The sequence below is a fragment of the Pseudonaja textilis genome, chromosome 1 (assembly GCF_049901715.1).
Source record: "Pseudonaja textilis isolate UNSWEBS1 chromosome 1, rPseTex1.2, whole genome shotgun sequence".
In the NCBI taxonomy this organism is placed as follows: domain Eukaryota; kingdom Metazoa; phylum Chordata; class Lepidosauria; order Squamata; family Elapidae; genus Pseudonaja; species Pseudonaja textilis.
This window is the reverse complement of record NC_141990.1, coordinates 142,674,394-142,689,974: the sequence shown is the minus strand read 5'-3', so window position 1 is coordinate 142,689,974 and position 15,581 is coordinate 142,674,394. Positions and strand designations below refer to the sequence as shown.

Here is a 15,581-nt window from a genome sequence, read left to right as displayed (position 1 = left end):
ACATTTTTAAGTAAATTTTTAAGAAATTTGATATGCACATCTATGTAATTCTGTCTTCAAATTCAAAAATAAGTGCAAGCATTAAGTTATGGTTTGCCCTTGTAACATTATACGTCCTCTTGAATGTCTGTGCCACCATGATTTCCAACATCTTCATAAGCACAACTTTTTTGGGGCCAAATGTGGCCTTTGAATGCTAAGGACTCCAGTACTTTCTGAAAAAATAATTGTAGTAAAGATGGGGGGAGCTAAATTTGATTTATTTTATATAGGGATCATTTTAAAAACTCCCTTTTTATAACCCTGTAATCCTTTAACTCAAGGTAAAGTTGGGTCAACTGGATGGAACTGAGCGTTTGCCAGCCTGATGCCTTCCTGATGCCACACAGAGTTCACGGCAGATGTTTTTTTTCTTTGAGCTCTAAGAAAGAAAAATTTGCCGCTGCCTAAGACTGAACTCTCAATTTATTCATTAAACCTATTTATTGTTTTTATTATTACCGTATTTCCCCCAAAATACTACCTACCCTGAAAATAAGCCCCAACCTGGGATTTCATGCCTGCACCTAATATAAGCCCTCCCCCAAAAGTAAGCCCCAGTGAAGCGGGGTTGGGCATGGCCAACATTGAAGGCAGTGAGTACATGCGGGCCAATGGTGTCTCACAGCAGCCACAGCCCACACAGCACAGGTGAGTTGAGTACCTGTGCAAGAAGCAGACAGAGGCAGAGGCAGTTGAGGGGGGGAGGCAGGCAATTCAGATGGAATATTTCTTAAGAACTCTGAGAAATCAGACTGAATGTGGATGCATACATCTGAAAGAATTGTTCTACATTCCAAATATAAATCCCAATCCTATAATTAGACTGTGCAGAGAGAAAGGAAAGAGGCTAAATAGATGGCAGATGGAGCACTTGAAACAAAACCTTTTGAAGACTATACTTTACTGGCACATCAAGCATTATCTACCAGGCAACTGCAGAGGTCCCGATGAAATTTCATGTAGTTGGGGAAATTCACAATTGAGGACTATACCGTGGGTAGATTTGGCTTCCTCTCTCATGATGCTAAAACAGTTTGTACTTTTATTTTGTCTTCTGCCACATCTGTCTCTGAGCTCAGACAGAACTTGGCAGGGGCTCCCAACTCAATGAAGATAAGAGTATTGCAAGCTCAGAAGGCAGTTGTTGAATATAATTTCAGGGAACGGCTTCCCACTATCTTTCTTCATGTAGTACAGGGGTGTCAAAGTCAAGGCCCAGGGGCTGGATCCAGCCTGCAGGATGCTTAGATCTGGCTCGTGGGGCCACCCTGGAAACAGCAAAGGACTGGCCCATGGTGCCTCTTCCAGCAAAAATGGAGCTCAGGGAGGCCTCCCAAGGCCCACCCAGGCTCCGTTTTTGGCCACAACGGTCTCCTGCAGCCCTCTGACAGTAAAAATGGAGGCCCAGGGAGGTTGTGCGCTCACTTTTCATTGGCAGAGGGCTGCAGCATCACGGTAGAAAATGGAGCCTCGACGAGTGAACCGTTGAGCTGGCCATGCCCACCCTGGCCACGCCCCCAGGTGACCACTCCTAGCTCCCCAAGATCAAACGCAACCCTGATGTGGCCCTCATTGAAATCGAGTTTGATACCCCATGAGCTAGTACCTTTTGAATGTTGGTAATTAAATAAACTGAAAAAGACATTTCTCGGGTTTTATTCTTTGAATCAATCTTCCCCAAAAGCCAGAGGTCTCTTGTATAGACTGATCCTCAACTTATTAATCGCATCATATGTCATTAACATTTCAGAACTTCAAGGGTCTGAAATGCAGCTGGGTAACATCAGCACGATGTTGAGAGCCATTTCCAAAAAGTCTAGATCAGAATTTTTCAAACTGTCTTCTACAGATCCCTAGAACACTATAGACAGTCCTCGACTTCTGACCATAACTGAGCCCAAAATTGATGTTGTTAAGCAAGACATTTGTTCAGCGAGTTTTGCCCCATTTTATGACCTTTCTTGCTATAGTTGCTAAGTGAATCACTGCAGTAACACGGTTGTTAAGTGAATCTGACATCCTCCTTGACTTTGCTTGTCAAAAGGTCGCAAAAGGGATCGCATAAGATACTGCAACTGTCACAAATATGAGCCAGTAGCCAAGCATCTGAATTTGATCACGTTATTTTTTTCAGTCCTGTTGTAACTTTGAGCGGTCACTAAATGAACTGTTGTAAGTCGAGGACTACCTGTATAAGGACCTGCTGGGGTTCCATGGGAGACTCCCAACACAATAAATCTTCTGTCACCAGAGCTATGCTTTTTGATCACGGATTCATTTAAAAAAAACACAACAACCTAGAGGTTCCATACCCTGAAGACATTGAAAAGCCTCTGCTCTAATCTAATCTAATCTAATCACATCACTTCTTCTAGCCCAGGGGTCTGCAACCTGTGGCTCTGGAGCTACATGCGGCTCTTTCAGCCCTCTGCTGCAACTCCCTTTTGGCCGATCCCACCACTGGCTGGTCCCTCCCCTCCCCATCACTCCTCACCTGGCCTGAGAAGTTAAGGGTGATGGTGGGGGATGGAGACTCACTCCATATTCCAGAGCAGAAGGTGACTGGGTGGGAGTTTACTGAGGTCAAGTTGGCCACACCCACCCTGTCACACAGGTTGTTAAATTATTAGCTTCGTTGTTTTCTGTGGGAAACTGGTCCAAATGGCTCTTTGAGTGTTTAAGGTTGCAGACCCCTGTTCTAAGCCAATTCATATCATGCTATTTTGATGGATATAGCCAGTCACGAAACAACATTTATCAGAAGATGAACATGTGATGAACTTTAGCAGCCTTGATATTCTCTATCAGAATACCTGTAGTTTTACTGTGCTTCCAGATTGTCCCAGTACGTAATTTTTATTGCCTAATAATCATAATGAGGTTCACGTAGGTACATGAGACTTGTCCTGTGATTTAAAATAAAATTCATTCATCAATAAAATGGCTTTCATATGTATTGGACACCATCTAGACTAGTGCTTCTCAACCTTGGCAACTTGAAAACCTGTGAACTGCAACTCCCAGAATTCTTCAGCCAGCATGTTTATTTATTCATTCTGTTATTCAATTTCTACAGCCACGCACTTAATGACCACTTAATGGATGGCTATGCTGGTTGGGGAATTCTGGGAATTGAAGTCCATAGATCTTTATATTGCCAAGATTGAGAAACACTGATCTAGAATGTTTTATAAAAGATTAACAAATGATTATTTGTATTGGTATTGCAAGAAATTTGAGGACACTTTAATCATACGTTATGGTTATATTTTTGGTTATGCCCTTTTCGGAGTAATGTTACCCATTATATTGATGGAATTATTGAGAAAATCCTAGTTTTTAAAGATGCCTATATTGTACTCATTTATTCACCAATTACTTAGAATTTAAAATGTTCAGAACAAAGGAGGGTTTTCATGTTTTAACAATAGCAAAAAGTATAATCCTTAGATGAGAAGATATTATAATTCAAGGTATGAAAGACTAGATTTCAGAGATGTATGATTTAGCAATTTTTGAGAAAATTATATATTTGGTTAATCAGGAAATGTCACATTATCTCTTCCTTCGGAATATTCATATTCATTACTGGCAAAAAAGATCTTAAAGATTTGCAAAATCAGGTGAACCTGGGGTATAGCTGTAATTATAGTTTTTGTGTGAGTTTCAAATTTATTATTATTTAAAGTTTTTTCTTTTATTATGGTAATTTTATTTTATGTATGTCTGAAAATGAATCAATAAAAGAACTTGGGTTGAGAAAGCCTGTCAGGTACTGAGGAGAAAGATCACAAGCACATCAGTTTCATGTTCAGTATTCTATCTGCTGAGATGAGGAACAGGGGACAGTGAAGCCCCAAGAAATCCTATAGATCATCATTCCACTGCTAAGCACCAATCCTGCTGGGAGTTTTTCAGAGAGAACTCCAGGAGCAAATTAACATTGGTATATTGAATGCAGCTGAGAAGTCTCTCAGATCCAACAGTACGTATCTCTTTAGTTCCCAATTACTTATCTGCCCATATTTATAAGATCTCTGTTGCATTTTATCTCCCGTTCTTGTCAAGCATCTAGTTTTGGCATGATAGAATTCACAATGTTGGAGAATCAAATAAGTCATCTACTCTAGTCATCAAAGTTTTAGATATCATCCTTAGCACCCAAAAATGTAAAACATGTAAAAGGCATTTGCAGAATGACATTGCTTCCTTGCTCTTTATCTCAGCTGAATGTTTTAATAAATGGTTGCCAGAAACCGACCCTTGGGGTGACTAAACTAGTAAGAATGAGTTTAATGAGCATCAGAGTTCACAAAAATTCCTGAGTATATATGTAAGCACTCCCAGAATTGTGAAAATGACTGAAAGATTAATTAAGGTAGGCAATTTTTTACTCCACTATTTCATATATTTACAATTTTGAGAGCAAAACAGCCCACAGGTAGTTATGGTGGGCATTGCCCAGGGGTGGGATCTGACCGGTTCTGTGATTTACGTTTTCTTGTTGCATTTCTTAAATGAACCACTGCAGTTTTTAAATCAGTAACCTGGTTGTTAAGTGAATCTGGCTTCTCCATTGACTGCTGGTCAGTAAATCACAACATGACCTCAGGACACTGCAACCATAATAAATACGTGTCAATTGTCAAGCATCTGAGCGTAAAATATATGTGACCATGGGGAATGTTGCAATGGTCATAAGTGTGAAAAATGGTCATCAGTCATTTTTTTCCCTTGTAACTTCAAACTAAATGAACCGTTGAAATTTGAGGACTACTTGTATCTCCTGGATGCAAGATCCCTATTACTGTAACAATTCGTTATTACGATGAAAGCTAGGAGCAGGAACTGCCTATTATTTGTCGTAATCGCGAAAAAGCAAAGCCACCCTCTGACTCCTACAAGGCGCCGAGTCGGCATCTGCCGGACTCGCAGAGACAAAGGCTTTCAGAGCCGAGAGAGAGAGAGAGAGAGGGGCGGGGAGAACGAAAATAGGCGGAACTACACTTCTCGGGCAGAGGAGAGAAGGGAATCTGTGAGCCGACGCACTTTGTCCGGGTCCCTGCGCTGCCTTCGCCACCAAGGCAGTTTCGGCACGAAAATGGCAGCGGTATCCGAAGAACACCTGCCGCCGCGTCCATTTACGGCTGTGACTGCTGCTTCGGCTACCCCGACGACGGGGGGTTCGTCTCAGGGGCCGCTCGGCGGGGCCGGGGCCAACCCGCTGTCACGGAAGCTCCGCAAAGTGCTGGAGACACGATTGGAGGCGGACAAAGTAAGTCGGGTTGATTTGGTCGCCTCCGTTTTTTCTCCCTTTCCTTCCAACTTTCTGAAAAATAAGGCCGGTTCTGTCCCGGGTAGAAGACGAGAGGACAGAAAACAGCCCCTAGCCGGCTATATTGAGCTTCCATCCTCCCCAGCGACTGTTCTGCTGCAGGGCAGGATGGGTGCTGTAACTGAATACCCTGGAAAGGGACTAACTAGTTGGCCAAGGATTCCCTGTGATTTAACCTGGATGAAGATAGGAAGGTAAGATTTTTCATCTCAAAAACCCACGATGGAGCTATGAGTTACCTCTCCCACTCCTGTGTTATTTGACACCCTGAAATTGTTACTGAAATGCCCTGTTCCCATTTTCTGAAAGGATTAGATCTGAGAATTGAATCCCAGAGGGATTATCTAAAACTTGTGAATTTGTTCATGGCATAGCTGCAGTTTAATTATACGGCATTGTGTGGTGGGAGAGTGAACTGTACAGGTAAGCAATCCATTCTTAAAAGCATGTTCTGAAGATGGTTTGTCAAGTGCTTTTCTCAGGACCAGTGTGAAATGTATTATGGAGTTAAATGCAATACGCAGGATTATTAGCCATAATATAATGTATGAGATGGTCTGATTATTATATTAAAGTAAAACTGAGATTCTTGCTTGCTGAACCATGGGCAGTCTGTGGCCTATGGACTATACAGTCCCCAGATCGATGTTTGCCTTCCTTAGAGCATCTCTTCTGAGTTTACACTACAAAATTCAGTATTACAATGCTGAAATATGGATATGTGCTTTTTGAGTTGGGCGAGAAAGAATTAAAGAAGCTAAATCTGTATGTTATATCTCTAGAAAGTTTGGCATACTTTTAAAAAGTTTTAGAACATCCTACAAATATCTATCTTACTTCCTCACCTAACAGCCATATCAGCTGTAGCCTAAAGAACGATCCCAAAAAATTTCAACAAATGTGGTTATTCGGTTTAGTGGTTGAGGTAAACAGCTAGAAATTTGGAGACTATGCATTCTAGTTCTGCCTTAGCCATGAAAGCCAGCTGGGTTCCTTGAACCAGTCACTCTCTCTCAGCCCAAGCCGCAGAGTTGTTATTGTGGGAAAATAGGAGGAAGAAGGAGTATTATATAGGTATTGACTTACAACAGTTCAATTAGTGATTGTTTGAAATTACAACCACTAAAAAAAATGTATGACCATTTTCATACTAAATCATTGCAGAAACCCCCATGGTCACATGATCCAAATTCAGCTACATAGCAACTGACTCATATTTATGATGATTGCAGTGTCTCAGGATCATGTGATCCCGGTTTGTGACCTTCTGACAAGCAAAGTTAATGTGGAAGCCAGATTCACTTAACAACCATGTTACTAACTTAACAGCTGCAGTGATTCACTTAACTGTGACAAGAACGGTTGGAAAATGGGGCAAAACTCACTTAGCAAATGTCCCACTTAGCAACAGAAATCTTGCCCTCAATTGTCATAACTTGTAACTTGCATCACATTGAACATCACAGAATCCCTGCTACATATTGGTCTCCAAAAATAGTTGAATAATTCAGACAGATAGATACGAATTAAATCTATCTTCCACTCCTCTGTGATATGTATACAGTATAACAAAAATGGACTGCCTGTTTTATGGGGTTGTTTTGATAAATCCAAGGCACAAATTCTTAACAGATCCTAAAGTTTTTATATGTAAATTCTGTGGTGCTGTATTACATTAAAGTTTATGTTAATGATTGTTATAAAATAGCACAGTGTTTTTTGAGTGACAAAATTATGGATTTAAGGCATGCTGTATGGATTGGGAGGGTTAACATAGACACTCATAGTTTATAATCACAGTTGATAACTGTGGCAACAGATTACAGTGAGAAAAGTTCCTTGGGATTACTGTAGGGCCAAAAGCATGCATTTAAGACACGAATATCCTCATAATATGTATAGTCATCTTATTACATGCGTTATAGAATAATTGATTTTTCCCCTTAATACTGACCAAAAAAATCCACCCTCAAGTTTAACATCTGTCAATTAATGCAAAAATATGAAGAAGGAAGATCTTTATGTATTCTTAAATGTATACAGATACTTTATGAAAGAAACTCACCTCTCTAAAAACAGGCGGCATTATCAGCCTTGAATCTGCTTCATAAAAGATGTACAAAAAGCTGTATTTTGTGAGGCATGGATCTTCTCAATTAGTATGCACAGTCACAAAAATATTTCCAATTGCTGGTCTATTTCATGCTCACAGACTTAGTGATGCTGCTATGCTACCAGAGTTAGATGTGAAGCATACACACAGTATTTATAGCAACAGATTACTGATCTATTATTTAATCATAGCTCACATGTGTAAGTACAAACTGCATTGTGAAATCACAGAACTTGTGATGCATATGATTTCTTAGCAAGAGAGACCTGTATGGGAGAGCAGGTTTTAGGTTATGAAATTGTCCTTTGATATTTGTATCATAATAAGAGAATAACAGAGTTGGAAGGGATCTTGGACATCTTCCAGTACAATCCCTTGCTTAGGCAGGAAACTCTTTACCATTTCAGACAAATGGTTGTCCAATCTCTTCTTTAAAATTTCCTGTGTTGGAGCATTCACAACTTCTGGAGGCAAGTTGTTCCACTGATTAGTTGTTCTGACTCTCAGGAAATTTCTCCTTAGTTCTTAGATTGCTTCTCTCCTTAATTAGTTTCCATCCATTGCTGCTTCTCCTGCCCTCAGGACAATTCTCTGTGTACTCTTTGTGTGCTTCTAAGTGCTTCTTTTGAAGGAGAAAGGAATGGATGCTATTGTCTGACCCTTGAATTGCACTAAAGCTGTTCTCTACATCAGAGGTTCCCCAGAAGGCCTGCAGATGTTGCCTCAGTGCCTACTATAGATTTCTGCCATACCTGCTTTTTTTGTTTGTGGCTGGTTAAGAGCCATGTTTGAAGTGGTAAAAAATTGCTACCATGGCAAATATAATTCCCACAAGATGCTCTTAAGATGCGTTAAAAAGCCAAACTATATTAATACTGTACCCTATATATTATGCAGCATATACTACACTATACTATACCGTATACTTTAGTCTATGCTTAGAAGCAATTGAACATGGCATAAAGTGTGTATTTTATATTTATATTAAATATTTTGCACATTTAACATGAACAAATATGGTGACTGAAAACCTAGAACTGCATATCTCTTAAGGGTACTTTTAATGTCTGAATTGTCAATATTATCTTTATTGCATATTTTTGTAGGAAATGTTAGAAGCTCTCAAGACTCTTTCAGAGTTTTTTGTGGAAAACAGCTTGCGTACCAGAAGAAATCTGCGTGGAGATATTGAGCATCGTAGTTTAGCTATCAATGAAGAATTTGTCCACATTTTCAAACAAGTGAAAGAGGTATAGAAAAGTATCATGAAACTTACTAAAAAGAATCATTCTTAAGATAAGCTCCTCTGGTAGGTGCTGTGCTGCAGGTTGTTATATAAATCTACTGTTTTTCTTATACATAATTTAATATTTTCAGTGTATATATTATTTGACAAATTTATTCATATGATCAAATAAAAAAGGCATAACTTGAAATTATGTTTGAGCAGGAACTCTTTTCTTGAATAGGACACACATCATTTTTTCTCTCATAATTTCTCCCACTTGTTTGGCAGGTTCCCAATTTTCTGCAGCAAGTTTCAAGGACTTTAGATGGCAAGGGAAACTTTTCAATTCTGCTAACAGAAGTAATCTTGGATTTATTGAGAGAAATAGTTGATTCACTTAAATTAATACTGAGTTGAATCCAAAATAATAACTGATCTTTTCATTTATTGATTTAAACAAATGTATTAATTGTATTTTTTCTAAAACCTAGTTTTTTTTGGCATGAGGTTCTGTTGAAGAAGCTGTAGGCAGAGACAAAGAAGGCATCCCTGCTATTCTGTCCCAAACGTGTGATCTTTTAATCTGTATTTAATGTTTTGTTTTTATATTTATATATTTTTTATATCTCTTTGTTTTATTATGTTGTAAGCCACCTAGAGTTGCCTCAAATTGCGAAAAGGGCAGCACATACATTTAATAAATAAATACTTTAGGCCATCTGTTATAATGTATATTTGTAATGTTATGTGTATTTCCATGCAATTTCAGGAGCTTGAAAACATCAGTGAAGATGTGCAGTTAATGAGCAATTGCTGCCAGGATATGACTAATCACTTGAAGGTATTGTGCATATGATAGGGAATTTGCACTTTTTCCCCCCTCTGGAAATGTTACTTTCAAGCAACACATTATACAGAATGTTTGTAATGTGACTGTAAAGACTGTTCAGGTGCTAAAATAGTTGCATGAAACAAAATATTGAAGATTTTTTTTGAAACAGATCTATAACGTACCTGAGTCTGTCCCAGATTAGTCCTCTCTTTAGCCTGGCAATATTGAACTCATTCCCAGTTCAAATGTTAAGAAACCAATGTATGTGCAATCTTTTTTAAAAGGGTCACCCTGTGTCCCAGTCAGTGAGAGGAAACAAGAATTTTTTAGACTTTTTAAATTGCTCTTCTATTCATTCTTACCATATTTAAGTAATATATATTTAAAAGTAAAACTATGTCCTTAACAGCAATTCATTTTAATCATTCATATATGTCTTCCAGGCAACTAAGGAGCAAACTCAGGATTTAATTGTCAAAACAACAAAGCTTCAAGCAGAGAGGTAAATGTTTTCCCCTTAAGATAAATAAGAATGGTTTTGTGGATTCCATCATTCATTTTTATTCTGAATAATAATCTCCTTAGGACTACTTTATGTTGCTATATTGGGTGCAGCCTTCTCTCAGTTAGTTTCTAGAGAAATAATTTCCACTATGTGATATGATATAAGAGGTTATTGCATCCTGAACATCTACTAGCTCTGCTTTTATCTCTAAATTTAGGCAATACCGATAGGTTTAAAAATGGATGTCATGAGAAGGAAATAAAATGCATTTCTAAATTTCACAGAAGATGAATCTTTGTAGATATTTCACAGAATAGAGAAAAATCAATAAAATATAAAGCCATTAAATTCTAAAACCTAAAGCTGGCATAAAAGCAGTTCTGGAATAAAACCAAAATACAAGCCAGCAGGTATGCAATGATATAAAATGTGATTTACAGCAGTGTTATTGTATGTAGGAAGAATAAAAATAATCTAATATTCAACTGAAAGGTCACAGTCCAAATTTCAAACAGGCCCTTCTGGGAATTCCATTCTATTCTGTTATATATGTTCTGATGCAAAGTCCCCCCATTTATTGGGCCTGACCCTTCCAATAAAATGGCTCTTGCACTTTTCAGTACAAGTATGTAAGTAGTAAATCCTTGTCATGGGTGTTTCAAAATTTGTGGATTTTTTGTACCAAGTAATTAAATATAAATTTAGGGTTGGTTGAAAATCACAAACTGGCAAGTTTTTCCAGACATTCAGTTTATTAATCAGCTGCTTTCTCCTGTTAGTTCATGGAGTCTGTCCTCATTGATCACATGTGCTATTTTAAGACAGACAGATAGACAAACAGACACACACACACACACTGCTATATAAGAATGCTACACAATATATATGTATATATGTATGTATGTATATATATAATGTGTAATAGGTTCTTCCAACCGCCTCTCACCCGTAATTAACTCTGTTGTTTTTGCTTCAGTCATGTTAGTCAAAGGAGGAGACATCTTCGGTGGTTTACCGCATCAACTGTAGTGACTGTGCAAGCAATTACATAGCGGAAGCGGCTACAGACCAGAGTACAGAAACATGAACTGGCTGTCCAGTGCAAAGAACAGCGGTCTCAGATCTGGGCACATATACAGGAGCGTAATCACACATTCAGTTTTCAAGAAACTGAGGTTGTTGCACGTGATATAACTAAAGGAGGACGTCTACGAAAAGAAGCCTGGTTTTCCAACAGCAATTCTATCAATAGGCATATCGAACTACCACCGGCCTACCAAGCATTGAGACACCAGGAAAGACCCTGCAGGAGGAGCAGGGACCACTTCCCATCGGGAAGCAGGGGTTGATGGCACCCCCCCCCTACACCTGGGCATGTGGACTCATCCTCTGAAGGCACAGCCAGGCCTGTCCAAATACAGAGGAACTCGGCAGAGCTGCCTCAAGTTATAACAGACAGGAATAATGAAGAACGAGCCTGGCCGACCACAAGGTCACGAGCAAAGCAACAAATTGCAATAGCTGGCAGGTTAACATCACTTTTTAGAGATAAGCATTCCAGGCTGGGTCTGGCAAGGGAGGAAACAAGAAGAGATAAAACTCCTTTGACTAACATGACTGAAGCAAAAGCAATAGAGCTAATTACGAATGAAAAAAAGTCAAAAAAATTCTGAACACTTTATGCTAAAACACTTTCGAAAATAGCAGCCATCACTTGACCTCAGATCCTGATGATTTGAACTCCATTTCTGAACCCTTGGAAGAGTTCTCTTCCAAGCCCAGAGGAGAGATGACCCACTTTCATGGGGTGCAAAGATGGAGCTCGGACCCTGATGCGTTGAATTTCTCTTTCTGCACCCCTTGGGAGAAATTCCCTTCTGTGCCCAAAGGAGGGAGGAATCAAGCTCAGATTCTGATGAGTTCTCTTTCTGAAGGAGTCCTTGAAGAAGTTCCTTTCCATAAAGGCAGCATGATAGATAGAGGCTGCATAAGTAAGCAGGGCAGTGTGCCTTGGGGGGAAGCCGGGTGAGGCCTGGCACGGGCCACGTGAAAGTGTCTCTCCTTCCGAAGGTAAAAACGAGAAGCCGGGCCTCCCACCACCCCACCCCACCCCGGCCCTGTCCCAGGCACTGCATGTTCTTTATCTGGGATTCTGCTCAACAACCTGGGATCACTTAACCACTGCAAATAGTACTGTTAGATTTGCATCTCACTTAACAACCGTCGCTCGGCAACCAAAATTCTGGACTCAGTCTGGGTTGCGAGTCAAACACTACCTTTAACCTCCTATTTCCCCTTATGTCCATCTCTTTTTTTCTTCCTGTTCTGGAGGTGAAAGTGCACCCTCTAAGACTTTTCTGCTTGAATGGCTGCCACATCTTAAGCTTATGCGAAACAAATTATAATAGTCATGAACTGAATTAATTTTTTTTATTATAGCCAAAGGTTAGAATTAAAAGCACAAATAGCAGATGCTTTCATAGCAGAATTCCAACTTTCTCCAGAGGAGATGGACGTCCTGCGAAGCACCAGAGATGGGCTAGTTACTGAAGTAAGCATCCTAAAATATATACAATAACCTTCTTTAACATATTGAATAAACAGACTTCCTTTTCTGATCATCGTTTTCTCTTTGGATAATATGAATAATTGTGCTACTTGCAGTAAAACTTTCCATATAAGGGTGGAGTTTTTAGAAAAGAATTCTATCCTTTGCAAAGATTCTGGCTGGAAGAGACTACATAAAATAATCTTCTGTAATCCAAAGATTATAGATAAGGGATTAATTAATTAATTAATTAAAGATAAGGGACATGGTGGCTCAGTGACTTGTCGATCAGAAAGTTCAGCGGTTCAAATCCCTAGCACCGCGTAATGGAGTGAGCTCCCGTTACTTGTCCCAACATAGCAGTTTGAAAGCATGTAAAAAATACAAGTAGAAAAATAGGGACCACTGTGGTAGGAAGGTAACAGCATTCTGTGTGCCTTCGGTGTTTAGTCATGCCAGCCACATGACCACAGAGACGTCTTCGGACAGCGCTGGTTCTTCGGCTTTGTAATGGAGATGAGTACCGCCCCCTAGAGCTGGAAACAACTAGCACATTATGTGTAAGGGGAACTTTTACTTTTAGTCCAAAGATGGGAGTAGTTAGGAAATGTTCATAACATAATTGATTATAATCATTCGTGAAGGTCTGTGACTGAAATTCGCAATGTCCACCGTGGAAGTGGTGAAAATAGCTTAATACTACATAATACTGTTTAGCTGTATCCTTGGAAATAATTGTTTAGGTTGTAATTGCCTGCTGTGCTCACCTGGGTGATATTGTGCCTTATTGTGCCTTCCTGTTGCTAATCTGTTGTATCTAATAAAATAACCAGCTTCGAACAGAGGCTGTTATCGAAACAAAGGGAATCTGTTCTCCCTAACAAACAGCAGTAAAATGCTATGGTATGCTTAACTTTTAGCCACAGTAGCAAATAATACAGCACAAAGGAAGTATGCTGTACAACAATCCTTATTTCAAACTACAAAACTCTGTAGCCTGTTTGGAATACAACACTGAACACGTCTGGAATGGGTGAAGTCAATTTGCTTTGGTTTCTAAATTGTATGTTTTTGAAGGACAGTTCTGAGTTCATAGTCATTCAGTATATAATGAGATGGTGTCTTCCTTATAGCCTCTCGCCTTTGAAGAACACACACAGAATTTGTATAGACAATTATAGTGAAATATGGGACTCTCTTATACCAAATATAATTTTTTTAAAAAGTAGTCATATAAATGTATTGGAAACATTTACATAGTTGAATATTTGCATTAGCAAGCATATGTAGAATTGTAACTGTTATATTGACATACCGATGTAATAATTTTCTCTTTGTAGTATTTCTTTTACTTTTTTTGTTAAAGCACTTTTTATTGTTCTTTATTTCTTCTCTTAGACAATATAAATATATATATAGCCACCACTATTTAAAAAAGGGAACAAAACCAATATTTTTATCACCATCAAAAGTAAAAACATTAAACCTAGTTCAGACCCTTTGTGTATGAAGCTGCCTCTCTCTGTTATAAATGTACAAAAACTTTCAAGTTTAAACCCATCTGAATTTGTAATACTCTGTTTTGAATTTTAAACGCTATACTGCAAACATGAAACAGCAGTCGCCAAATTTCAAGCCAGCTGGGGATGAATTCTGAAGGTTATAGTTCCAATACAAGTACCAAGTGTGCTGCAGTATGATTATTTGAATGTACAATAGCTATGTAAACAAAGTTAGTTTGAGTAACGGCTCTTAATTTTGAACTTTTTTTGTTAAAGAAATTTTTTAAAGTTTTGAGACGAATAAAGCAAATTCACAATGATGTCAAGATTCTTCTGCGCACCAGTCAACAAAGATCAGGGTGAGTTCACACTGTATAAAGCAACTGGAACCATCAACTAAGTAAAACCTCATAAATTGAGTTATTAGCATATTGAGATTTATATTGGAAAATAAAAACACGAAGACAAGTATAAAGCCATATGGGTTTAGATGTTCTTGCTTCTATGATTCACTTTTTGGTTAAGACTCAAACATGTTAAATCTGCAGCCTGGAGATTATGGAACAGATGGCACTCCTCCAGGAGTCTTCTTATGAACAGCTTTATCGTTGGACACAAGGTATTGCAGTTATTTTGATTTTTTTTTCATTAAAATATTATTTCTTGTAGATGGAAATAGGTGGCTTTTAGAAGTCTGTATAGCATGAGTAAATGTAGCTACTGTATGCTCAATTAGAGCAATCTGAATAGTATATTTTCTTTTAAAATGTATAAGATTGCATGTTAAGGCAGTTTCTGGCAAATTGGTTCCCACTTGCTCCAAGTATATGCTGGTGCCACCATAATACTATTATAATCTGAAAACTTTTTAGGACTCTCAAAAGCTACTTTTCTGTAGCTAATAATCTACCTATGTTTCAGAGTTAATCAAAGTTTAGAAGCCTATATTTAAAGAAGATAGCAATCACATTTAGACATATACCAGTTCATAGCGCTTTACAGCACTCTCTGAACAGTCTACAATGTCAACATATTGCCCCCCAAAATCTGGGTCCTCATTTTACAGAAGGATGGAAGGCTGAGCCAGTCAGGATCGAATTCCAGACTGTGGACAGCATTAGTGTGCAATACTGCATTCTAACCACTGCATCACTGGGGCTTCTTTAAAGAAGATAATATTTTGATAGTCACGGATAATTTCCTTGTTTTTAAACAACAGTAGAATTTAAAGCTGGTTTATTAGCCATGTAGTTCTTACATGTCTGCTTTCTCAGTCATGTAGTTCTCCCATCCTATAATTGGTCTTTTTTATATTGATGGTTTGTTACTGTTGCTTTACAGCTTGAAGGCAATTTGCACGTGCTCTTCCTCTCTGTCTTCTAGACATGAACAACCACTGCCATTGTCTTTCCCTAAAAAGTCTGATTTTGTTGTCTGTTTTTAGACAGAAAATGTCTGCATCCCCGCCTTGCTTGT

The 15,581-nt window shown here is 38.7% G+C and overlaps 1 protein-coding gene across 1 annotated transcript in view; it reads left to right on the top strand.

The window, feature by feature from the left end:
• Positions 1–5,063: 5,063 nt before the first annotated feature.
• Positions 5,064–15,581, top strand: part of COG6 (component of oligomeric golgi complex 6) — a 35,481-nt gene continuing 24,963 nt past the window's right edge. The window contains exons 1-7 of the mRNA XM_087918315.1: positions 5,064–5,317; positions 8,597–8,740; positions 9,488–9,559; positions 9,994–10,052; positions 12,495–12,606; positions 14,382–14,464; positions 14,654–14,724. Coding sequence (XP_087774441.1) covers positions 5,144–5,317; positions 8,597–8,740; positions 9,488–9,559; positions 9,994–10,052; positions 12,495–12,606; positions 14,382–14,464; positions 14,654–14,724 — 715 coding nt within the window. The 5' untranslated portion in view covers positions 5,064–5,143. The remainder of the gene's footprint in view (positions 5,318–8,596; positions 8,741–9,487; positions 9,560–9,993; positions 10,053–12,494; positions 12,607–14,381; positions 14,465–14,653; positions 14,725–15,581) is intronic.